Source organism: Bacillus rossius, chromosome 10, assembly GCF_032445375.1.
Source record: "Bacillus rossius redtenbacheri isolate Brsri chromosome 10, Brsri_v3, whole genome shotgun sequence".
Taxonomy (NCBI): domain Eukaryota; kingdom Metazoa; phylum Arthropoda; class Insecta; order Phasmatodea; family Bacillidae; genus Bacillus; species Bacillus rossius.
The window spans coordinates 13,980,265-14,004,361 of NC_086337.1; the positions used below are offsets into that span (position 1 = coordinate 13,980,265).

Sequence of the window (24,097 nt, forward strand, 5' to 3'; positions counted from 1 at the left end):
ATAGTATCGTGTTAAGTAAAGCGGGGGATTCATTACAAACATTCTTATGTGAATCATAATATAAATGAAAATTAGATGTATGTATAAGGTTTATTTTATAACAAATCATTCAGTGTAATAATTTACAATGTGTTGATATATAAGTAAATTTATTATCTACTGCTTTAGAATATTCAGATATTTAGTTGACACTGAAAAAGTTACATAATATTTTCAATCCATGTGAGACAGAATTGTAAAAAAAAGTTTAAAACACTATAAATAAACCTTCTGAAACGATTCATAAATTGTTAAAATCAAAACTAAAGTTGCGCTAACACTTAAAAAAAAGTTATTTGTAGCACTAAGATTGAGTACAGTATAACAAAGTTGTTACACAATTATTAGAAAAAGAGTTCAATATTGTCTTTACTCGCGCTGTTTGCAAATCAAACATCACGCCAAAAGTAAGAACATGTTGTTACGACCTATGTAGAGAGAACTGGGTTCGTAAGGGATAGCCCAATTAAGTTTTTTGTTTTCGCAAGTCACTAAATGTCTGTCAAGATCCACAATTCACACTGGAGCTGGGCTCAGCATTGGTTCGCCCCTCACCTCGCGCCTGTCCACACACACACAGTCTCGCACCACTCAGTCGCACTCTCTCGATCTCGTCGCTCCGCATCGCGCCACTCTCGATGAGGTCTCTCACCCTCTTCGTCGATATCGCACTTCCCTTCACTCACTCGGAACTCGCTCGGAGGCCGGCGTCGCTGCGTAAGTACCTGAGGGTGGTCTTTCCAGAACCGACGAGCGCGGCTGAGACGAATCACGTCATCCCGGGTCGATCCGACGCCCGAACAGTCCAGAAGGGCGGTGTTCATTCACGCCACTCCGCGCGGCGGCCCGCGGAATCCCCAAGGCCGCTCAGCGATAGATAACAGCGCCGAGGAAGGACGATGCGGCGGATGAGGAGGGGGAGGGGGTAGTGACGACCCTTGTAATCCGGCCAGGCACGCGTGGTATGCCTTACGTCAGGGTCGCCAGCCAGATCCGAACCTGGCATCGCTGTCTGGTCTCTCGCGTTCGTAACAATATTATGAAAACTGTGGATTTCATTTATTTTTCACTAACGGTGTTAAGTAATTACCGAACAGCAACTAACCGTGATTGCGTGTGGTTTACTCGACAAACAACTTGAAGTGCCCGCCTGGTCAGGGGGGTATTTGTGTTCCTAAGCAGGAATGATAGGTACGACGCTCGCTGGTGCTTTAAGCACTAGGCTACTGGCACGCAGTCTGCACGTTAAGCATGGGGCAACTGTGAGATATGAGCGGTAACCATTACGTTATATGGTGGACAATTGAAGATAAAGGTGTACCGCAAGGCCCTCGAGTGTTTTCAGGAATATGTACCTGGTACTTCATGTCTAAAAATGATTGTGAAAGCAACGTTCTACCCATTTTCTATTTTTTTTAAACACAGTTTAAAAATGTGAGCGAGTGTTTCAGTACTCGCCAGTGATGTGTAACATCTAACATCGGTTCCGAGCAAATTCATGTCTTCTCATGTTGCAAATACACTTATAATACGGAACTCGGACACGAACTTAGACGTAGAATTCTAGTTTTCGCATCCGCCACTAGAATTCGCTGCCGGAGCAACTACGTCGACTATCGAATCATTCGATTTTCGGAGCGAAATTTTAAACTATATAATGAAATGGCTCCAATAAAAACGTAAAAAAACTTGGAAAAATACTAAACCCCGGCCTTGGTCCTGATTTTGACAGCGAATTTTATTAAATTACCGCCAATGTTGTTCAATTTCATTAAACAATTAACACTATAATGTTTCCCTTTATATCTGTGAATTTAATTTCGCGCCATCTGCTAAAGATGGCAGCACCATGGTTACACATTTCCGATCCATACGATTTCTGTTCCATTTACGAAATTTCTACTACCAAATGCCATATACCGAGGGTAAGAATGTTACACATCAAAAACTAAATACAAAAACAGAATTAACCATCGGACGTCCGTCAAATTTTTAAGTGCTTTTCGCAAACAGACACCACTCCTATACCTTGAGCAGTTTTCAAATAGCTTGGGTTCTTCTTACGTTCTGCACACCGCAGGTGTTCCCAGGTAGGCGGGCCTTAGCAGAGACGTGGCATCGTCATAATGAGCTACTGCTACCTAATGGAAACTGTATCACTATTTGCTAGCCGAGTCACAATAATTGAAGCGAATTCAAATTACTGTTCCAGTCCATCAAATAGAAATCCACCTAACAGTTCTGCGAAACTGTCGTCGCAATTTTCAAAGGTGCGATCCCTGGTTCTTATAGCGTAACCTCAGAATGTCCTGACGCAAGCGGTGGATGGCAGATCCTTGTATCATTCCTGGGACGATATCGCTGGATCTAGGACCTAAGGGCTGCCTGGCCCAACTGGCCCAAAGCCAACGAGAAAAACTTAACGACGTTTCAAATTAGGACAACCTACTCATGATATTTTCTAGTGTCAATGAGCCAGTAACATTTTCCCGAGTATGTATGATACTGTGGAATATATGCCTGAAGTAATTAACACAGCGAATTTTTCCAAGTCTATTTAGAAAATGTCGATAACATTAAAATTCTGTTTTAAAAAAGGTAAAGGTTTACGTAACGTAAGTTTGTTTCACGAGTAAAATGTTAATATCATTTTAAACCAGCATAAGAAATTGTGTAGGCTTGCAAGCTAAAACCGAAGAATTATTAGTTTTCATTTTAAATCATTTTATTTGAGATTTACTTTATGTAACCGCATTGCTGTCGTGTTTAATTTGTGGTTATGTGGCTGTCATGAAAATTACTGATGTATTAAAACTTCCCGTTTGAATTTAAGTAAGCTTTCTAAGACCTGCCTCATTCATTAACACCTCCCGGAATTTCTTATTTATTTGGTTTTGCGAACAATTTTCGATTGGAACAGCGAAGTGTAGGATTGCGTGTAAGTTACGTAGTCATGTTAATTTCATTTTGGATTTATTGAAATTTACTGCTGCTGCTCCCGATCGAAGTTCTAAGTTTTGTTAGCTAGCTCAAGTAGTCAGGAGTTACCGCTACACCATTCACTTCCTGCAAGTGATGGGAGTTCCTACAAGGCTGTGACCTTCACTAAACAATGGCGTAGCCTTCCTCTCCCGCTATTCTTAGCATCTCCAGGCTGCGGACATGTTGAATATCAGCGGGCTGTAAGACTATGCTCATCCTCCCACTACCGAGGATAGGTCGGTCGGAAACTACGACGCAAACGCGATGTAATCCCGGTGAGAGCTCGCCTGAGAAGCACGACACAGCCGCAGGGCCAGAGCAGCGTCACGCGGGGCGGCCGTGGGGACAAGGCAGGGTCGAGCCACCGTGTAGGACGGATGAGCCCCACACACAGCTATCCTGCCTTGCTTCTCCCGGCGACCCAGGTTCGATTCTTGGCAGAGATGAACATGGACATGTGAGAAACGCGGCGGACGTTGCCGTCAGGTGGTACTCCTGCCCCCGCCCCCCCCCCCGGCATTTTGTCGTTGATCTACTTCGTCCATGCATTATCCATCTGTAATGACCTTGAAGTCGACCCGCCTGGTTCAGGGTGTATATGTGTTAGCGACACGCGGGATGATAAAGCGCAACGCTGCTGGTGCTTCTAGCGCAGTATCGCCTCTAAGTGCAATGCTCTGATCTGGCGCGTAGTCATGGGCGTAAAGCCTAACATCATATGACGTATAAGTGAAGATAGAGCTTTGATGTAAGTCCCTTGAGTGCTACAAGAATCTGTAGCTGGTCTTTCATACCTAAAGCTTATTCTGAATAACACGCATTTTAGCCATTGGTTTTTCTCCTTAAATTACAGTTTTAGAACTAAATACGGAAACGGGACTACTCATCCACCATCAGGCTCACTGACTCTCAGTCGTGAGCCCACAGGGAAGCACAGCGCTGGGTCGGGAAGTCTTCATTTCACAGACGAGAGAGCCACACCCGAAGTTCATGCTAGCTTTTTTTTTTCCGTTCTATCTCTTTGTATAAACCGGTGTGGCATTAAATTTTGCGGTCGATTAGGATAGGTTAGCTACATTATAAATAGCTACTTTAAAATATTGTATATGGTTGGTTATATTAGGTAAGTATAGCTACATAAAAAATACTGTAAAATCATTTTATGGTTGCTTAGCAAATAACTTTTTAATATGTAGCTATCCAGGGCTAGGAAACCGTTTACATTATTTCACAGTATCTTTAATGTAGCTATCCTTACCAAATCAACCGTCCACAATGTTTTAAAGTATTTATAATGTAGCTAACCTAACCTAATTGACCATTAGTTATCATGAGTTACAATGAACAAAAAAAAAAACCATAGATGCACGATCGGGCGTTTGACTCTCTCGTCTGTGAAAAGAAGGCTTCCCCGCTGGGTCAGCACTGCGGCGACGTGAGGGGTGGCTGTGCCTCCGGAACGCGCTCCGGGCAGCCGGAGGTCGCCGCCGGACTCCAGTTCCGCTCCGGCAGGTCGCGCCACTGAAGGAGCACCGCCCGTCCGCAGCGCCCTGCGGTCCCTCGTGTGCTAGCTTCCTCGCTACAAGCCGCTCTGTACTCGCCAAGATATACAGTACCTGCTGTGTCAGGAAAAGAAAGGAGTTCGTCATTACGGTTGTTTGTCGGATGTTTTTAGTTGATTAAAAAAATTACAACAAAAACACTAAACGTGAAGAAAACTAAGTATTCAATGCTTATTCTGAAACAACACACCCCTCCTGCAATCCGCTGCAAAGCAAACGCGCCCATCGAAGACACGGCGTAACAGCAAAGGATAGGCGTTGGTCCATTCTCCAACCCAAAGATGCACCTAGTGCCGGGTGGACAGATTCTCAGTCAAATGTCGTTCATCGGCAGTAGTTTGACAGTTTTAAATTTATTTATTTTGTAAATGTAAATTCATTCTCTCTAAAAACGTCAAAATTAAAAATCAAATACAAGAACTCACCGCACGGATAGATGATTTTTACATCGCATTCTTATTCCAAAGGACTTCGTTTAGCGACAGAATCATCTTGCCCTGTCTCAAACCAAAACAGTTACGTCCGGCTCGTGTTTCTGGCTCACGCGGCAAAGATGTCAACCAGGAGACGGCGATCTTCTAGGTCGCCTCTCACACTTAAAGGTGTTAGTCTGGTTCAAAGTCATTATTTTATATTTACTTTCCACGCGGTTAGACTTGCAGGCATTTTGAGTGGCTGAACTTTCACATTTTGCATAATTAACAGGCAAAGTTGCATTTTAAACGTTTTTGCGCAATACGCATTAGGAGAACGAATTAGAATATAAAATTGGAATTTTTTAAGGTTTAAAGTCTATTTTACAGGCTGCTATGTGATATGGTTTAAACTCTTTAAAAGAATTAATTACATCTGTCCTTTTAATATCAGAATTTTTTATAATTTTATAAGGTTAAATAAAATAAAACATTTTTCTTCCTGAAAGAAATTGAATCTATACCACGCAGTAGCCACCAGCATTGCTTTTAAACCCAAAAAATTTCAGTTAATCATTCCATTTGGTTCTCCTTATCCATACAGCAAAAACAAATGTTAAAAATTCAACTCTGGCAGCTAATTATGCAATACGTATGCACTATATACTTATATATTTTTTTCCTGTTGAAGTTCGGCCACCCAAAAAGTCTACGCGTTTAACAGTGTTAAAAGTAAAAATAAAATAATGGCCTGTGACAGGACACGCGCCCTTAAATATCAAAGAAAGGTCTACTTTTAAAAGACAGTCGGTATATCGGGGCTGTGCCGGCACAGCTCTCGGTTTACCGAGATTTCGAATCCACGTCATCAGGAGCGCAGAAACGAAATACTTCATTAATGGTGATAAAGATGAACAACGGTGCATGGACACGGAGGCAATGAAACACGGATACAAGCATCGCTACCTGGAGCTACTCGTCGGCAGGCCAAGCCGTCGCTGAACCGACACAGATGGAACACGAGCGATAACCGACCCTGTGGGTGACTGGAGGCGAACAGAACTAACAAGCGACTTTTGATCCCTTCTTGATACTCTGACCCCGCTCGCGTCGTCTCTCGGCCAGCCACATTCGGACTGCGTTGCCCTGATTATTTTATGGTCGGTTTCCCAAACTGTTATATAACTATTATTGTCTGTATCAACGGGGAACAGGACCCCGTTCTAATCCTGTCTCCTTCACGCCGCGTACCGTCTCTCCTGGCGACACAGCCAGGGACACTGGGGCTGTCTTCAGCTTCATCGTCATCAGTGCTGCCAACCCCTCTCAGACCACGCTGTAGTAGAGGATAGAGGAATGTGTGCGGTTCTTGCGCGGTTAATACGGTCGTTACTGTCCAAAGCTTTGAAGATTTCTTATTTTTTAGGGATTGTGTACCACTACAGAGATTGTGGTATTTCCAGGATGGTAGTGCGCAAATAGGAAAATTAGAATCCTCCGTTATAGAGTTGGTTCAAAAAATCAAGTTAAATGCAACTGTAAATAATGTAATGTTAGTATATTATAGCAGTGTAGACACCGTAAAACGGAGTGAGTAAAAACAGCGACGTAAATAGAAACAGCCATAAAACCAATTTCTTCAACATAACTCACTTTTAATAATTTTGGCAAAAAAATTGAAAATATTTTTAAAAAAAATTGATTAAATATTTTATTCATGACTATTTTTGAGCGGACTTTTTCCTTTTTTCCTCGCCGTTTCTATTCACCCCGTTTTACGGTATATTAAATTTATTCTATTGGTGTCTTTATTTTAATTATTGTTGCTCAACTAATTTGTTGTACTTTTGGAAGAAAAGTTTCTCGGTTGGTCACTGACTGACAACGTTTTTTTTTTGGTAGGGGGAAGTGTACGGTAACAGGGTTTCCACCACAGATGTCGCAAGCCTTGGTTGTCATCGGCACACTGACCGAGCTAGGTGACGCTACGGCAATCCACCACCGGGCCTGGACCACGGGGTCGCTCGCTGCAGCCGGCCTCGGGCTAAGGCCATCTCTGTTCACGGCGAGAACCACCATCGGCCGGCGGCGCGCCCAGCTACCAGCCCCGCGGCGACAGGCTGGTCGCCACCACGGGGTCTCTCCACTGCTGGTGCTTTTCATACATGTTTGCTGTTTCAGTACTTTACCCACAAATATAGCAGTTCTTAACGTCCAAAACGCTGTAGGAGAGCAAACAAATATATGGTAAATTTTTGACATGATAACGTACTATTATAAATCGATGAACGCCGACTGCACGCATGAAAAATCATGACTCATTGTCACGTTCCGCCTGAGCCGAGCGTGCAAGAACCGGCCAACCATCGTGCGAGAAAATCTTCTATGATATCAAACAGGTTAAGGCGGGCTTAATTGTTCGTGATTATATTTAAACAAATTATTTAAATTAAATTTTAAAAACTGTAAATAATATTTGAAAATTAAAAAGTATGCAATTTTTCATCAATGTTTTCTTATGACGTTATCACGTAAAATTATCGTCCGTAAACCGACATTACAGACAACCCCCTTTTTTTTTTATCAAGTTGTTATGTGCTCCCCTCGTTGCCTCTTTCATTAGCAACAACTAAACGAATATTTTCAGCAATGACAGTAAAACCAAATTATTTATATGGACTACGCTAGCAAAAAAATGTAAACATTCATCAGCTACCTGCAAGTTTCTTTGTTTCAGAAGAAACAATTAATTTAGAAAGTACGGAAAACAAATGAGTATTTTTTTTATCTGGCGAGTTAAAAACCCAGATGGTGTGAATATAATATTAAATGCATGACAGTTTACAGAATAATTAAAGAAAAAGAACATTTTTGCTGTGGGCTTAACAAGCCCATCCTCGTGAGTTTGTGTTCAACGTGAGTGAGCTCAGTACCCGCAAAGTTATCACAATCTTCGAGAAATTAAGATAAGTGCTCGATCATTTTCCACTTTTCTTTGTAAGCATTAGGTGAAAATGCTTAGACGCTGTGTCCATTACAATACTAATTGCAAATAAACAAGCACATGTGTAGTTGTTTGCCAAAGCGAATTTTGACACTTAAAAGTTGGCACATCAAGAGTACAGACGGAGCAATGCTTAGAAGCAGTAAACAGCAGTCTCATCCGTGAGCCCATGGCGTAGATCCCGAGGGGTCGGAGGGGGGCTGGAATCGAAGAAGCCCCTCACTGCTTGCACTTGCAAGAGCGTGACTGGGAAACGGGTTTGATGTCAAAACTACGTGTCATGGAAAACTTCTTGTATATTTTAAAGTTTTCTTCTTACTGCATGCATGTAGGCCAACATATGTATGGGCAGTGTACAAAATGAACACACCGAATCCAGAGATGACGTGTCGGTTAACCCCACGCGCAAAACTCTTGCCCCCCCCCCCCTTATTTTTCAGGAAATATACGAGGCCCAACAGCGAATCCCACAGATTTGCGGCCCCGCGTGAGTATGAGAACTACAAAAGGTAACACCTTGCTCCCGTTGTCAATGTTGAACGTTATTCTTTACGTGGTGCAGCAACACCGAATAGACTCGGGTTCGCCCTCTCCTCCAACCCAGACCGCAGCCTCCGCCTTCTACCCGAGCCTCCGTCTCTCGGGTGGACTGTCCGCTCTTCTGAAGACAGACTTCGGTGGCCACGTGCTTCTATCCTACACTACCTTTCTACCACCATTTCACTGACCAATTTCGCAGTCAATACATTTTCAAAGATTTTTCAAACACCTTTAACGACTTGGGCCTCACAAATGCCTACAGGATATGTAAGAGAGATTACAGAGAAAATAAAAACTTTTCATTTGTGTTGATTTGGTAGATACATCCATACTGCTTCAACGTCTGGCGTTATAAAGCACACGCCACCGCAAGTAGATACCACCTATCACACTAGTGCTCACGAATAGCTTCGATCTGGAACACGTGAACCAGTAAACTAACATGACAGGAGAGCAAAGGGAACAGGAATACAGGAGGAACGTTTTAATGAATGCGATACGAGCGGCCCGGGTATTTGCTGGCGGCGACCCAACAGCGCGCGGCAGTAAAAGTTCGCCATTTCCTCCCCCCCCCCCAACACCCCTTCACCCTGCGGGCCATCCGCCCACCCGTCATTATCTTTATTAAACTGAAGAAATTCCCGCATTATATTACCCAATGCAATTTACCAGATAAAAAACAAAAATAAAACCGCACTTTTTATTCTCCTCTCCATTTTTCATCAGCGGTAAACAACTTTATTGGGAAAAGAATATAAAATGGCTATGTGAAACTACGATGGAAACAATGTTTTCAAAGTAAGTCCAACTACGTTGGAAACTTTTCTTAAACATTACAGGGTTTCAAAGTACAAATTACAATATGCATTGCCTCGTACCCTTACTTAAGTCGGCACGCAAAGGTCATGTAAGTAATGGGGGGGCCCGAAACGAAGACCCGCCGAAATTACTCATTCCAGACACTAATAAGTTTTAATATCACTAACAGCTTCCCGTACCACTACTAATTAATTACGTTAATTTATGCCATATCAAATTTTATAACGTTTAATACTGTAAATATGTCATAAAGACACAGATTAAAACTAAGATATTTTTAAAGACCTTTACTTTTTTGGAAGTTGTAGACATTCATGAAAATAAATCCAACACCCAAAAGCCAATGACCTCATCGGGGAAAACTATTGTTAACTTCCAGTATTATTTACTTCAGGAACTCATCTAAGCCATGTACTGTGCTTTAATGAAGCCACATTTTGATCATTGCCGACAGAAAATGTAATGGCGTCCTTCGGTCCCTACCTCTGTCCATCAAACCAACATGTTATCCCCATGGAAGTTAGGAGTTTTCCAGGACGGGACGTTGCGACGTAGTTAAAAGTCCATTCATTTACTCGCCATCATCATACTGTTCCAACCAAAACATTACGGAAATTGTGCCTGCCCACGTCTGATATCGTTAAACTCAGTCACTTCCATAAAAAAAGTTAAACACTGCACTTCAGTCAATGTTTTGGGCGTCTACCCAACATGGCAATCACTATCTGGAGCAAATAAATGTGAGTCTTTCAGTAGTCGCCAGTGATGCGTTAACATCTAACCTCGGTAACGAGCAAATTCATGCGTCCTATAAAGTTTCTGCACAAATTAGAAGTTATATTTCTACGGCATTGCAAAAATACTAACCTGGAACATTTTAAAACACATATTATAACACTATGCACATGTTTGTACATTTGTTTTTGCTTAAACGACTGTAATCAGTCTAAAAATAATTCCTAAAAACTGTTGAACTGATTTAACATTATTTAATAAAATTATTGCATTATAATTGTATTAAAAAGTAATAAAAATAAACTTGTATCCATTGTTTAACCCACGTCCCTTTGTGAAATCGAGCGCTTGCTCTATCGCTGCACTATGACGCCTATTAGTAATTAAGAAGGAAAATATGTATCATAATCATTTTAATGTCAGTTTTCTTTCATACATATTTTGAAACGTGAAATTACTTTTTACTACGAATATTTACCAAATATATTCCACAGTAGTTTCACTACCATAAAGTTACATTTGGCAAACCAATACATTTGGTATGTCCCCTAATGTTCACAAAAAATGACTATAACCGTGTTTATGTGGTTACTAAAGGTCCACCATCTTTGTGTCACATTTCAGTCCATCGACTCCCGTTCCATTTTCACGAAATGACTGCTACAAACACCAGCTCTTTACCCATGAGGTAGCCGTGTGACCATGCAGCCGTGGCCACCCCCTGGTTCCCTCGTGGAACCTGCCACGGGGAGGGGGGAGGGGTGCACTCGGCATGCCGGCGCTGCACTGCAGGGGGCGGCCCCCGGGACCTCGCTAAAAACAAACACGCTCTGTGCGCCGTCCAAGCCCCGCTCCCCTCTGCCTTCTGCGCCCGCCTTACTTCAGCCAGCCACTATGACCGCTATGCCACTGTGCCGCTCTGCCACTCTTCCACTATGCCGCTCTTCCACAATAACTTAATGTGCATAACAACCTATATGATCGTCAATATTAAAAACAAAATGCTGATTTAACATTTTCTCATATTCCATGCAGAAAAAATATTTTGAATTTTTTTTTAACTTAATGCATCCAGCATTGAATGTATTATCTTTGAAAGATTTGTGCAATGGGAGTGCATGACTTGATGTAAGCTTTTGGTCATACGCCATTGCTAAGCACATGTATGTCTGTAAAAGAAAACTAAAAAATACCCAAAAGACAAAAACACAAATTAAGCAAAAAATTGCTGTTATCAACAGGATATAAACACGACATAATATTCCATAACAGGAATATGGTCAACAAACAAAGAAAAACAAAGAAAAATGGACTAAGAAAACGAAAAACCACCCAAAAATGATGACAGCACAAAATTATTGAACCCAAAAAAATGTGTCGTGTTTTTGTCTCGTTTCAACTGTTGTGCTGAATTTTTTTTGGTTTCCATATTTTTGTGCTGTCATCATTTGTGTTTTTTTTTTCATTCTCTTCTGTTTTGGAAAACTATTGTGTTTGTTTCGTCTTTTCGTTTTGTCGTGTTTTTGTATCGTTTCAACTGTTGTGCTGAATTTTTTCATCCCTTGCACTAATACACAGTCGTATAAATTTTTTTTACAAAATTTAAGCTAATATTAAGATGGTTATTAATAAATTCTGACGAAAATGTTATTAAGGAAGGACTATATGCTTGTTTTATTTAATTAAACCCCTGTTTTTACGGTGGAGGTTCTGTTTCATTAAAAATTGTTTGAGTCAAAAGATTCAGATAAAGTTTAGGTGTTTTACAATAAATTATAATGTAGGTATTTGATCGTAAATATATTTTTTTAAAAATTAAAAACATTTTTGTCTTTGTACCCGTATTTCCAACCGTTGCAGTAATGATTTGTTACATATAACTTAATGCTGATGAAAATTTTCAACAATACTTAAAAAGTTAAAAAAATATATAAACATTAATTCCATAGAGTACATAGTAGGGAAGTTTTATTTATTTTCTTACTTCAAATTCAAGGGTTTTAAACCCCTTGCAGTAATGGTTTGTATTATCAAAAATTGTTTCAGTCAAAGATTTCAAAAAAAAATTATAAGATTTACGAACAATTTGAACGGATTTGAATAATTTTATTTTAATTCTGCACCTTAATTTTCCTACCCCTTGCAGCAATGGTTCGTCATCAGAAAATGTTTCAGACAAAAGTTTTATGTAAAAGTTATAAAATTAATACAAAACTTTTACTAATTCGATGTTGTGCCTACGAAGGAAGTTATGATTTTTTTTTGTCTTCCAGCCCTTGCTTTTTCAACTCCTTTCAGTTATGGTTAGTCGTATCAAAAGCTTTTTCAAACAAATATTTTGGCATTCGTCCTACAGTTATAATACGTTTAAACATATGTGATACATACCATATTACGGGAATTACAGCGATTTTTAAATTTTTCAAAAAAACTTCCTCATTTTTACCCATTTGGTCAAATCTTGCCCATTAACGAACTCGACCGACATTTTCCACTACTAGATTTTATGTATATGTTTAGAAGCGATTTGTTAAAAATTGCGACAGTTATAATGGCTACAAAATTGTGATTAATTTTATATATGGACCATGAAACGAAAAACTATATAATAATTTTCCAAAAGTCGCACTATGGTAACGGCTACTATATGTAGTATTCCTTGAAATCTCATAAAATTAAAGTTACAATGATGCTTAATCATATTCTGATATCCATAAAAGAAAGTAAATCAAAATAAGCAGCCAAAAATTTCAAAAAAGATAATATTTTATATAAAAAAGTCAACAATTTTTTTTTAATATTCTGTCAGTTTATCTAGGTTTATACGAGAGTTTGCACGCTCATTCCATCCCCATTCCCCAAGCAGGGATTGTTTCAACGATTGTAATCAAAAGTGTGTATATGAGCCTGAATGGACTGAAGTATTGTGTGTTTGTGTTCTACGGGGCCTCTCACTAGCTTCTTAAGGCACAGTATAATCTTAAAGCAAAGTAGATAGTTTGTGATGCTGCAAGATATACACACACAACAAGACCAACCACTGAATACAGAGAACCTATACATATCCGCTAGTGTTCGGGTAGTCTACAAAGATCCGGCGATTGGTACTAGAATATACAGCTTTATTGGCAGTAAAACAGATACGCTCTCAAGTTGATGTATTGACAATACTTCCACATCAAGCCCAGCTACTTAGGACGTGTATCAATTCCAGAGAATGCTCTCTCTCTCTCTCTCTCTCTCTCACTCTATCTTCCTCTCACTCATTCTTAAACCAAATAATACGTCCAAGCTTGAATGTGCCCAGGGCAAACTGCAAGTGTAAACAGTAATTTTGCTTCAATACAATACTGGCAGACATGCGTTCCAACGTCTTTAGGGTCTATTAAAAAATCTCCATATGAGGATTGTTAAAATTAAAATACTTCCGTTAGCACATGCGCGAGAACCAGACGGAGATAGCAACAACCAGGTGTTCAGTATAGGTATTGATGAGCGGAATTGTAAGATTGTGTTGTTGACTCGTCCGCTACTTCAGTTGAAAATGAACGCTGTCACAGAAAACCCTGCTTAACATTACGAACATTAGGAGAACTCAAAACAAACACCCGGAACAACAAAGAGTAGAAGCTTGTTTAGTTCCGGGGTATCGCGATAATTCTCGACCGCTCAGCGTTGAACCTCTGCGCCCCGTTGGGATGTTTTATATCATAAACCCCCCCCCCCCTTTCAGCAAGGGCGCCCATATGATAATTTGTAGGGGGGGGCCAGACTTAGGGATCGTCCATTAATCACGTGAGGCTCGAAAAGGGGGGGGGGGGGGGTGTCGGGAAAAATCACGAAATATCACAATGTTGGAGGGGGGGGGGGGGGGGGGGGGGTGTATAGAGATATCACGTGTATTTATTTTTTCGCCCGATTTCTACTAAACCGAAAAGCGACGCGTGACCTTGACTCGCCCTAGCCAGGCAACAATATCCCCGCCCGCCGCAACATGAACCACCCGGCTCGGCTTGCCAGTCGCCAGTAAGACTGTGAATGTGGCGCCGAATACATGGGTAAATCACATATAAGCCTTTCCTTTATTATTTTTATGCTAGTGAGAATAAACCTGCAACCTTAATGTGTGTCTGGACATTTTTATCACTGTGCTTAATTTTAACATACTAGGAAGAAGATAATATTCTGAATTTTTGAAAAATATTTTGTACCAAAAAAATACACGTGATTTATTGTGAGGGGGGGGGGGGGTAGTCTAAAACCTCGCCACAAATCACTAAGGGTGAGGGGGGGTTAAAAATTTGCTTAAAAAAAAACATCACGTGATTAATGGACGACCCCTTAGGGGTATGAAGTATTTTTAATATTTTGGAGGACTTAACTGCGGCTTGTTACTAGCCATAAAATAGTTCCAGTTCTGACCCTATTAAAATTTTTTGTCCAGTTACTAAAATACTAGACCACAGTACTCATTTGCCATAAAAAAATCTATATTAGCTACTTTATTAATTAATTATTAACTATTTTATTGAAACAAATGAATTTTTAGCAACAAAAATGCAGGAATACAGTCCTTATACTTTTACCGCGTCTTGGGTACACGGATATTAAGAATGCAGTTCTTCAACTAATTGCTCTCTTTGCCCATAAATAAATATCGCGTACAAATTAAATTAAAATAATTATAAAGTTTAAAACGTGTTGGTCAAAAGATTCAACTTTGGGAGAGAAACGATTTAAATATGTTATCACAGTCAGAAAACAGTTGTTTTTAAATGTAACACCTGTACTACGCTTATAATTATAGTCAATAATTGTTTCACAATTAAATGAATATTACTATGTTTCGATATGAATCATAATTGCTTATCATTTAGAATTAGCACAGATGGATTCAGTTGTCGAGGACTATAAGTTTATTTAGTGATAGAAAAGCGCAGAAAAAATTAGTTTATTATTTAACTAGACAATTTAACCAAACAGTATTTAGAGGTTAAGGAATTAAGTGACAACAAAACCAATGAAAATAATCGAAAATTTCTAAATGCTGACATAACTCATGTCAGCTTTCCACAGAAGAGTTTAGTTCAGCGCAATTAATCCACACAAAACAACTGGACACTATGTCGACGCGTATTTTAAGGATATAAGAAGATCCACGTCACAGTATATTTTTTTTTTTTCGTGTCGTGTGGTGCGGGCCCCCATTTGTGGTGCGGGCCCATAGGCTACAGCCTAGATAGCCTGATTTTACGGAGCCCGGACTCAACGAAGCCGCGATTTTACGAATACATTTTTCAGGAACCATCTAAAATTCGGAAAATTTGACACCAAAATTTATTTAATAAAAAATTAATAGACACTATGAAAACATATAAAAATATTAATTTTAATGCACAGCGTATTCATATTTTTAAGCTAATACAACATCCATTTACCGTTAGTGAATATTGTATACGTTATTGCGTCATCAAACTCAAAATCGAAAAGAAAAAATGGACTAGGTACACTATTTGTCGCATAGTTCGAAATTTCTTCGATTGAAAAATTATGTCAAGGCCGTAAAAATATTTATTTTACCGCAAATGAACTATACTCAACATTCCTTACCCATTCCAACATTTCCAGCTCGTGAGCATAGCAACTGAGCTTGAAACCTTGTGAAGCGTGAGAGAAAGAAACGATATTGAGTAGCTACTTCCTCTCCTTTCCGCTAATATCCAGCAACCCATGCCATTAGGCATTATCTTGACATGTGTCGCATTCATTACCTTCGCTGCATCGGTTTGCCAGTAAAAAACGCTCAAAAATGGTATAAGTGACGCAGCAAGTAGACGTGACGAGCGGTTTTTTAACTAAGCATTTTTTAACTTACTATACAAACAAATAATTCCCTATGGCTATCACAAATTCAAGGGATGCTCGCACTAAAATGTACTGTGTTTTTAATGAATGTCTGTCGTTACAGAGCAGCGTTTTTCTTCACCAAATAAGCCTATGATTAGAGACCGTAAAAATTCGCGGATTCCTTTCGAGACAGGCTGGAATCCAAACTCGTTTAGCTTAATGCTGCGTCAGTGATTGGACCGCAATTTACCTGAAGGACTCTGAGCCAATGGCAAACACTCAACAAAAGAAGTATCGAATCATAAGAATCGCAATAAACAGGTGTCCCGAGTCGGTAGCCAATAGCCAGGTGATATTTGCCCGAGTACATAGAGAATCGTGGAGTCTATCCTAGTGGTCATTGAAACCGCGAATTTTTCCAATCCCTACCTATGATCACTTTTATGAAACAGTACAGGTGTACACTGAACTGTGTGCTTGTTCTCCTCGATTATGTTACTAAAAGTGCGTTCATTAATATTTTTCAAGCCGATCTGTTAAAGATTAACTGATAAATATGATAAGGTAAAGTCCATAAAAATGCAAGGCAGGGAATTCTTCCAGCTCATCAACCCTACCCTGGATAGTCTCGTCTGTGTTCAGTCGTCTCTGGCAAGGAGTGGACAAGTTTGCAAACTCAAATATAAATTTATTTTAGTAGCACGCGTCTTACGAAAAGGAAAGATATCCAAGAAAGGCATGTCGGACAACCTACTGTCACCACACAAAAGTTAACATGATGCAATGCGTGGTGCAACTGTGTTTAGTCGCTGTGATGTCACTTTTATATCACTCGTGCAATGAGGCAAGTTGTGGAATGTTAAAAAAAATAAGGGAACGCAGGGGAGGGCAGAGGGCAGACGGCAGTCATTGTTTTTACCATTTAATATTATATATATTCCGTTCAATAAATTATAACATCTATCTTCACGGGATGGGGTGTTTAAAATTTTATGAAGATAACGATTTTACGAATGCAATCCAAACGACCGTGAGCGTACGTAAAATCGAGATTCCAGTGTAAATTGCTTCCGAGTCTACTGAAGGTAGCGGAATCCTTATTCCTTTAAACACTTTTGAAGGGAAAAAGTGGTTTTCCTCTAAATTCAAAATTCCAAAATAAATTTTACGTTGTAGACTTTTCTGAAAAATAATTCTTATTTGAGTAACTTTAAAGGTGTTAGCTTACCTTAAAAATTGTGAATATTTTGAGCGGATGTGACGAATGAGGAAAACTAAGAAACACTACATAATAACAATCGTTTTTATCTTTACACTTTTCACTGATTTATTTACACTTAAGTTATTTATACTGACTGAATACACTAAACTAAATCTATACCAGATGCATAAAAATGTAGACCTAAAGACTATTGAAAAATCTCTGTTTTGAGATGTTATTTGTGAACATTCACATTATTATGACGAAAAAGTAGCAAAACATTTCGCCGTCTACAAGTACATGTCAACTGTCGCGTCGTCTAACTCTGACTTGTCTAAATCTGTTGTGTTGTGTTATCGCGTGAGCTTGGGCGGGATTACGAAGGGGAATGACTCGCCATGGGCGTTGCGCTTGAACAGCGTTTTCTCCCTGTTCACAACACCTTATATCGCAGCAGCAGAAACTAATGCTTGAACTAACATTAAAAATGAAGTAGACGTGTAAAAAACGATATACAATAATATCTTCGTGTTGAAACATTTCTACATAATACCGAATTTAAATAATTTTCTTTAAAGTAAAACACCTGACTACACTATATATTTTTCCTTTTCTGAAAGCTAGGGGGGGGCCACGGCCCCCCCCCTGCCCCCGGGTATGGGCGCCCTTGCCTTTCAGGCTCCACGAAGCAGTGGCTTGCGTCACACCGCCGCGCCCGGAACAATGCCCTCAAGCTGTTACGGAGTGGCTTCATTCCCAGGCGGCAGATTTATTTCAAGAAAGTATTTCAAAACGTTTTGAACGTCATAAGGTGTGTGGTAATTTTTTCAAGTAGCAGTAAACAACAGTAGTAGTTTTAAATTATATACAATAAAAAACTTCTTTATCCTCGAGTGCGTTATTAATCATTGAACGAAGGTTTTTTATTTTAGAACAAACCTTCGTTCTATGTATTTTTTTTTGTCCAATCACTCTAATAAAATATTGCAGAAAATTAAAAACTAGAAATTTATAACCAGCTTCAGTTACATATTCTGCGTCATCTTTTTTGTTATTACATATTGTTGTTTTTTCTTTAAAAAAAACCTACACACAATGAATAATTATAATAAATTTATATTCCTGCACTGCAGTGAACTTAAAAAAAAAACTATATACCCATTCGCAAACAAACTTACACTTGATTAAAATCTCAACCACACCCCAAATTAATTTTCACGTTCAACTGAAACTATTTTCAGGCGAAAGAAAACACATATACCTTCGAGATATAATGCGCATGGCATCAACCAAGTGAATGAATACCGGCAATACATAACGTGCGGAATAAACTATGGAATAACATCTCCTCGACCTCAGGATCACGGGAGACACTATAAGCTGAGAAAGGACGATTGGCAGGATTATTTATGGCAAAAACAGGGGTACCTAAAAAAATACAATGAATCATGGCAACGTCCGCCACGTTTCCAGCTAACGAGTACAGTGGGTTTAACCCCGCCGGGGTGTAACTCGGGGTCCGCGACCCTCAGCCCCCCCCCCCCCCCCCCCAGAAGCTCGGCTCGAAGCGGGGTTCTATTTGAGGAGCCAGTGAATGAGCACATGACAAGTTTAACACGAAAGAATAAGCACAAAGCATGCAGGTACTGAAACAGGAAACTAAAAGAGAACAGAATAGATACATCTCTCTCCCGCATAACTTGCCGAGTTAAAATTCGGCGTGTGTTCTGTGTGGAAGTGGGAGGGGGAAAGGAAAGTCCTCGCACCCATTTGACTTGTCACCCCGAGAAAGGCAAGGGTAGAAGATAAATGGAGCTAAACATTTAGAGCACGACGCTCCAGACTGCAGAGTAACGACTTCTGGCAGCATTACCGACACCGCCAGAACAGAAGAACACAGCTGAAAATGAACGAGACGAAGTCGTGACAACCCATACAATAAAAAAAAAAATCCCTTTCAGCATAGCCTACAGGCGTAGGTACATTTCCAAGTACATTTTCCATCTGGAAATGTTCTGGAAACTTCTAATTCCTGAACTTCTAGAGATATCCGAGTGGTGCCTGTCTGTTTACGAAAGAATTCAAAAATACTCTGAGGGTGAATGAGTTGTTTTATTTCCGGATTTCATTTTGAATATATTTTTAGGCGAGTGTAAATAACTAAAACACGCCTATCAAGAACAAATTTTAGGTTGGAAAATCCCGGTAGAGATTCTCAAAAGCGCCGGAGAGTATTTGCACCACATCTTTATCTTCATTTCCCCGTCAAATAAAGTTATGGCCACCGCTATAACCTCACAGCTGCCCGCACGACCAGAAGACTGCGCGCCACAGCTCAGAGCTTTGAGCGCTAGAAGCGACCGAGATCCAGGCACCGAACTAGCTTGCAGGCTTTGCAGCGGTAACGCGCCCCTGTGGGACTTTCAAGCCGACGCCCTACAACTTTAAGCCATGATATTTAAGATAACGTCTTCCTGCACTTCCCTATACAACTTACCATACTGTGTTTAGAATATTTCATACCTAAAAGTACCCGTCAAACGACCGTTTCAGCCTTTTTCGCTGTTCAAAATAGTACATGGTAAATCAAAACCACGGAACCAAAATTTTTATGTTTCTTGAGTGCTTTTCGTCATCATACACTTCCACGAAATCTTGAGCGGTTTGTGGAAATCTGCATGGCATATGGCGACCCGCCTAGTCAGAGATGATAAGTACGACGCTCGCTGGTGTTTCTAGCGCGGTATCGCCTCTAAGCGCAAGGCTCTGAACTTGCGCGCAGTCCTCTCATCCTATAAATAAAGCAACTATTCTATCAGAGCGGTCACAATACATGGCGGATCGATGAAAATAACTTGGTGTTTAATAATGCCCAAACATTATTCTTAAAATGCACGTTTAAGTCATTTGCACTCTCCTAAAAATACAATTTGGAAACAAAATACGTAAAACGATCTACTCACGCGCCTTGAGCGTACTTTTAAATGTTTTTTCTTACACAGGCATCACTCGGATATCTTGAGCAGTTGTTCTGAAGCTCTTCACACTATGCGGGTGCCCAGGCAGGCGGGTCTTCTGTCGCTTCTTCATTTTGTACATGCACACTGCGACACTTCTCGGTATGTTTAGGTTGCGTGGAAGAAAACGTAAAATGAACAGCACACAGCGCCAGACACGAGACCGTGCATTTTGTTAATACTCCGTCCAAATAAATGACGTTATATCAATTTTGTAAAAGGATAGAGTTTTGATTGTAGCAGAATGTCGTGAAGCGATACAAACAAATTTATCAAAGGTTCCATAGTAACATTTTTAAGATATGACAGAGTAATTGATGATAATTGACGATAATATGAAGTTTTTTTGAGACTTCAAAACAATACAATCTCGAAAGTTTTCAAATGTTTATTAAACACTAGTCTTAAATTTATACCATGTTCTTGAAAAAAAAAACGGTTTATCATTTTCTTGTGTAAATGTTTACTTAAAACAGGTTTAAGTGCATTTCATGCCTGGAAATGCGGGCATATACATTTACAGTAACTGAATATGTTGTCACAAGACAGCACAAACGTGTAAATACATGGTTTACATTTTTTTTGTGTCGAAAAATTATCGCCCTACTTCATGTGATACCACATAAGAGTTATTTCGATTGAAATATTGTGTAAATGTTATCACAGTGTTTACGATGCTCAAAATTGACTATTAGAAAATAATCCATAAATAAATAGGCTCAAAAGAACTGGGTAAATGGGGGAATGCCGAAGAAAACATTTGATCTAATAAAATACGCAAAACAATATAGGAGATGTCATTAACGATAAAATCAAAACACAATTAAATACAAACAGAAATTTTAAAAAAATCTAACGGACATACAGAAAATTCCACTACTTTCTAAATTAGAGTGACATGCTGCTAAATTTGTTGAATATATTTAAATCGAAGTCATTCAAAATTATTAATGTATATTTATTAGTGATTTCGAAATATACGAAAATTTCGTAAATTCATCGAGAATTTTACATCAGCACTTCTCTGTAATTTCACGGAGAATTCTTCAAAAACTTCTAAAAAATGGAGCATGTGTCCCAACTAGTCGGATACGAGGTGGTTCGTCGATGATGATGATGATAATCTCGCCGCCTAGCAGTAGGTAGGCTACTAAGCACATGAAACCCTACCTTCGCTCGCTCTCCCAAACAGAGCAACGCTGCAATAATAAGAACGAGCAGTATCGACATGGCGGGTAATGGATTAGCTAAGACTCGCCCTCCTGTCGTGGCTGCGACTGCCTCGAGGCAACACGCACAGCCTTCGCTGGAACTAGAACAGCGAGCAGCCACCAACCCAAACTTCGGTCCATGGTTCAAGAGGAAAGATATAGCTGGAGCATTAGCCGTCCGACGTAAAGCCTTTTTCCCCCCCACTTCTTTTCTGATTTTCACTTTACAATATGGCGAACGTTTGTTTATATTTGTATGTACTGTTCTATTCGGTTTCTATTAACGACTGCAGTTAAGCTGTTCTGAAGAGAATTATATCAAAATATTACTGGTTAATATGTTTATATCTACTAGAAGTCCAAAACGAACCTTTATAATACACATGCAATGATATGAGTTGAAATTTTTTCTCTAGTATAACCTCCAATACAGGCAGAGCTGATACGTTTGTAAACAAATGGCCGCCATGTTGGTACTGCAGTACACTGAAACCCCCCTCGTTTAGAATGGGAACTTGTGCTCCACCTGCATGTGCTCCACCATCTCTGGGAGAAGCCCTGCTGCGCTCGAAGGAGCTCGGCGGCGGAACGGCCAGTTGTAATCCGCGAGACAGGCTTGGAGGGGTCGAGACTGTCGGCAAGCTTCACCGGCGAGGAAAGTTCATTAAATGTTGCGATAGGACATTTGTAATTAGACCAAAACCTACAATTGACGACTGGTTAAGGAGCCCGCCTGGTCATGGCGAGGCGGGATGACAGGTGCGTCATGCACGCGGCAACCATGACATTATATGACGAATATATGAAGATAAATGTGTAAAGAAAGTCCCGTGAGTGCTTTCAAGAATCTTTACCCGGTGTTTCGTGGCCTGAGTACACGCGTTGAAGCCATGCAATACAGTTTGGAAACGAAATACGGAAACAAACCTACTCATCCGTCCCCAGCGTATTCTTAGATGATTTCCGTAAACAGACCCTACGCTGATATCTTGAGTAGTTTTTTTTTAAATCGCGCAGTTTTCCCCTGGTGAGCGGGGGCCAGCAGCCGGCAGAGTGAGAAAGGGGACCTTACCTGATGACGAAGTTGACGCAGACCACGCTGTTGGGCTTGTGACCCTTGCTGCCGTAGATGAGCGTGGCCTGGGTCAGCACCCACACGTAGCCGCCGTTCTTGGCCAGGAAGCGGTAGCAGCCCGTCTCGCACTGGCCCTTGGAGAACACTGCAACACCGACACTCGCCGTCAGCGACCTGCACTGCCGCTCTCAGGCGCGGAGGAGCCCCAGCGTGACCTCGTCTGCATTCCAGCAGAAACCCCGCACGAGCTTGGAGGGGGGATATAGGGATACACAACCTCCGGGCGAAGTGATACAAAAACATGCGATATCTCGGAGAATGCTGTTACAGGCTCTTAAGGTGGCTGAGAGGTCCCAGAGATGTGACAGACGTTGTTGAAGCGCATTGTGATACTCTCATGATGGTGTTTCTTATGACTAAACCACAGGTTAGTTGAATGGTTAAGGGGGAATTGGTGGCAGTGATGCTGGGATGGATTTCCCTAGCCTCTCTCTGTAGCTCCTCCTCTAACACCTCCAAGATGCATTGAAACGGCGTATTCATTTCCCTGTGGCTCGAAAGGAGCAGTTTCAATCAATCCAGCACGTTAAATACTATATGCAGTTGTAGCTGAACTATCTGAATGTTATTTTGGGTCGTGCAAGGAGGCTGTTACAACACCTCCAACTACAGACCACACAGGCAGTGATGCAGGTTGAGAATTATTATGTAACTGTCTAAACCCCTTGTTGGCCTTTTTGTAAACAAAATTTATATTTTTTTTAAATGCCCTCCCGGGAAAAAAATATTCTGTCATTGAGCCAAAACATCGTAAAAGGCACTCACTTAAATCAAACACTGATTCATTAACAAACGATTGACTGTTTGTGCAACTACTAGACTTTGTGCGCCCATCCATTAGTTTCATTGGTGGAAAGTGAAACAAATTCTGAGCATAATCAATTTTCGTAGACTTTCGCCAGTAGATTATTATTATGCACACGAAAGCAATTGTCTGGCACGAAAAGTTCTAGGTTACAATTCCAAATAAAACATGGTTTTGTATGTGACGTTTTAAATTGTAAAATCATAAAAAATTTTAACCGTTTCGTCATAAAAGCGGGTGTGTTAATTATCACGGTTAAAAAGTTTCTATAGCTTAAAAAAATTCTTAAAGAGAAATCTAGAAAATATGAGGATTTTTGGAATTGTCATTCCTGTCAAAAGTGGCGAGAAATTACATTTAATTATTACCACACATGTTCAAACTGACAACATATCAGGATCAAGCAAATAATTATCTCAATCACATGATATCAGCAAGAATTAAAGTTTTTGAGTGAGCAGGACTGTAATGGACGCAAAGTTTGTTTCTAAGTCTGAAAATGGTATGTTCTGTATCAGCAAGTCCGTCTAGTGAAGATGTGTATTTAAACACGCAAAGCATCTCGCAGAGACGGCGCCTCTAAAGGCTGGACGCACGAGCTCTGAACACGCGAGGGCGCTACTAAGGGCGACACTGGCTCGTGCTACACACGCCTCCTCGCCTCTACGCGCCAGGCGCTGAGCTAGCGTGCAGTCTTCGCGTCGATTACACGCATTTATGGGACTTCAAGCGGTGACCCTTAAAGATAGAGGCTCCCTGCATTTTCCTATACCATTTAAAATACTGT

The 24,097-nt window shown here is 40.3% G+C and overlaps 1 protein-coding gene across 2 annotated transcripts in view; it reads right to left on the bottom strand.

Moving 5' to 3' along the window:
- LOC134535793 (hypoxia-inducible factor 1-alpha) overlaps nt 1-24,097 on the bottom strand; it is a 554,432-nt gene that overhangs the window by 144,926 nt on the left and 385,409 nt on the right. For both annotated transcript variants that reach the window (XM_063375069.1, XM_063375070.1), the window contains exon 7: nt 22,443-22,590. In XM_063375069.1, the coding sequence (XP_063231139.1) occupies nt 22,443-22,590 (148 nt within the window). The remainder of the gene's footprint in view (nt 1-22,442; nt 22,591-24,097) is intronic.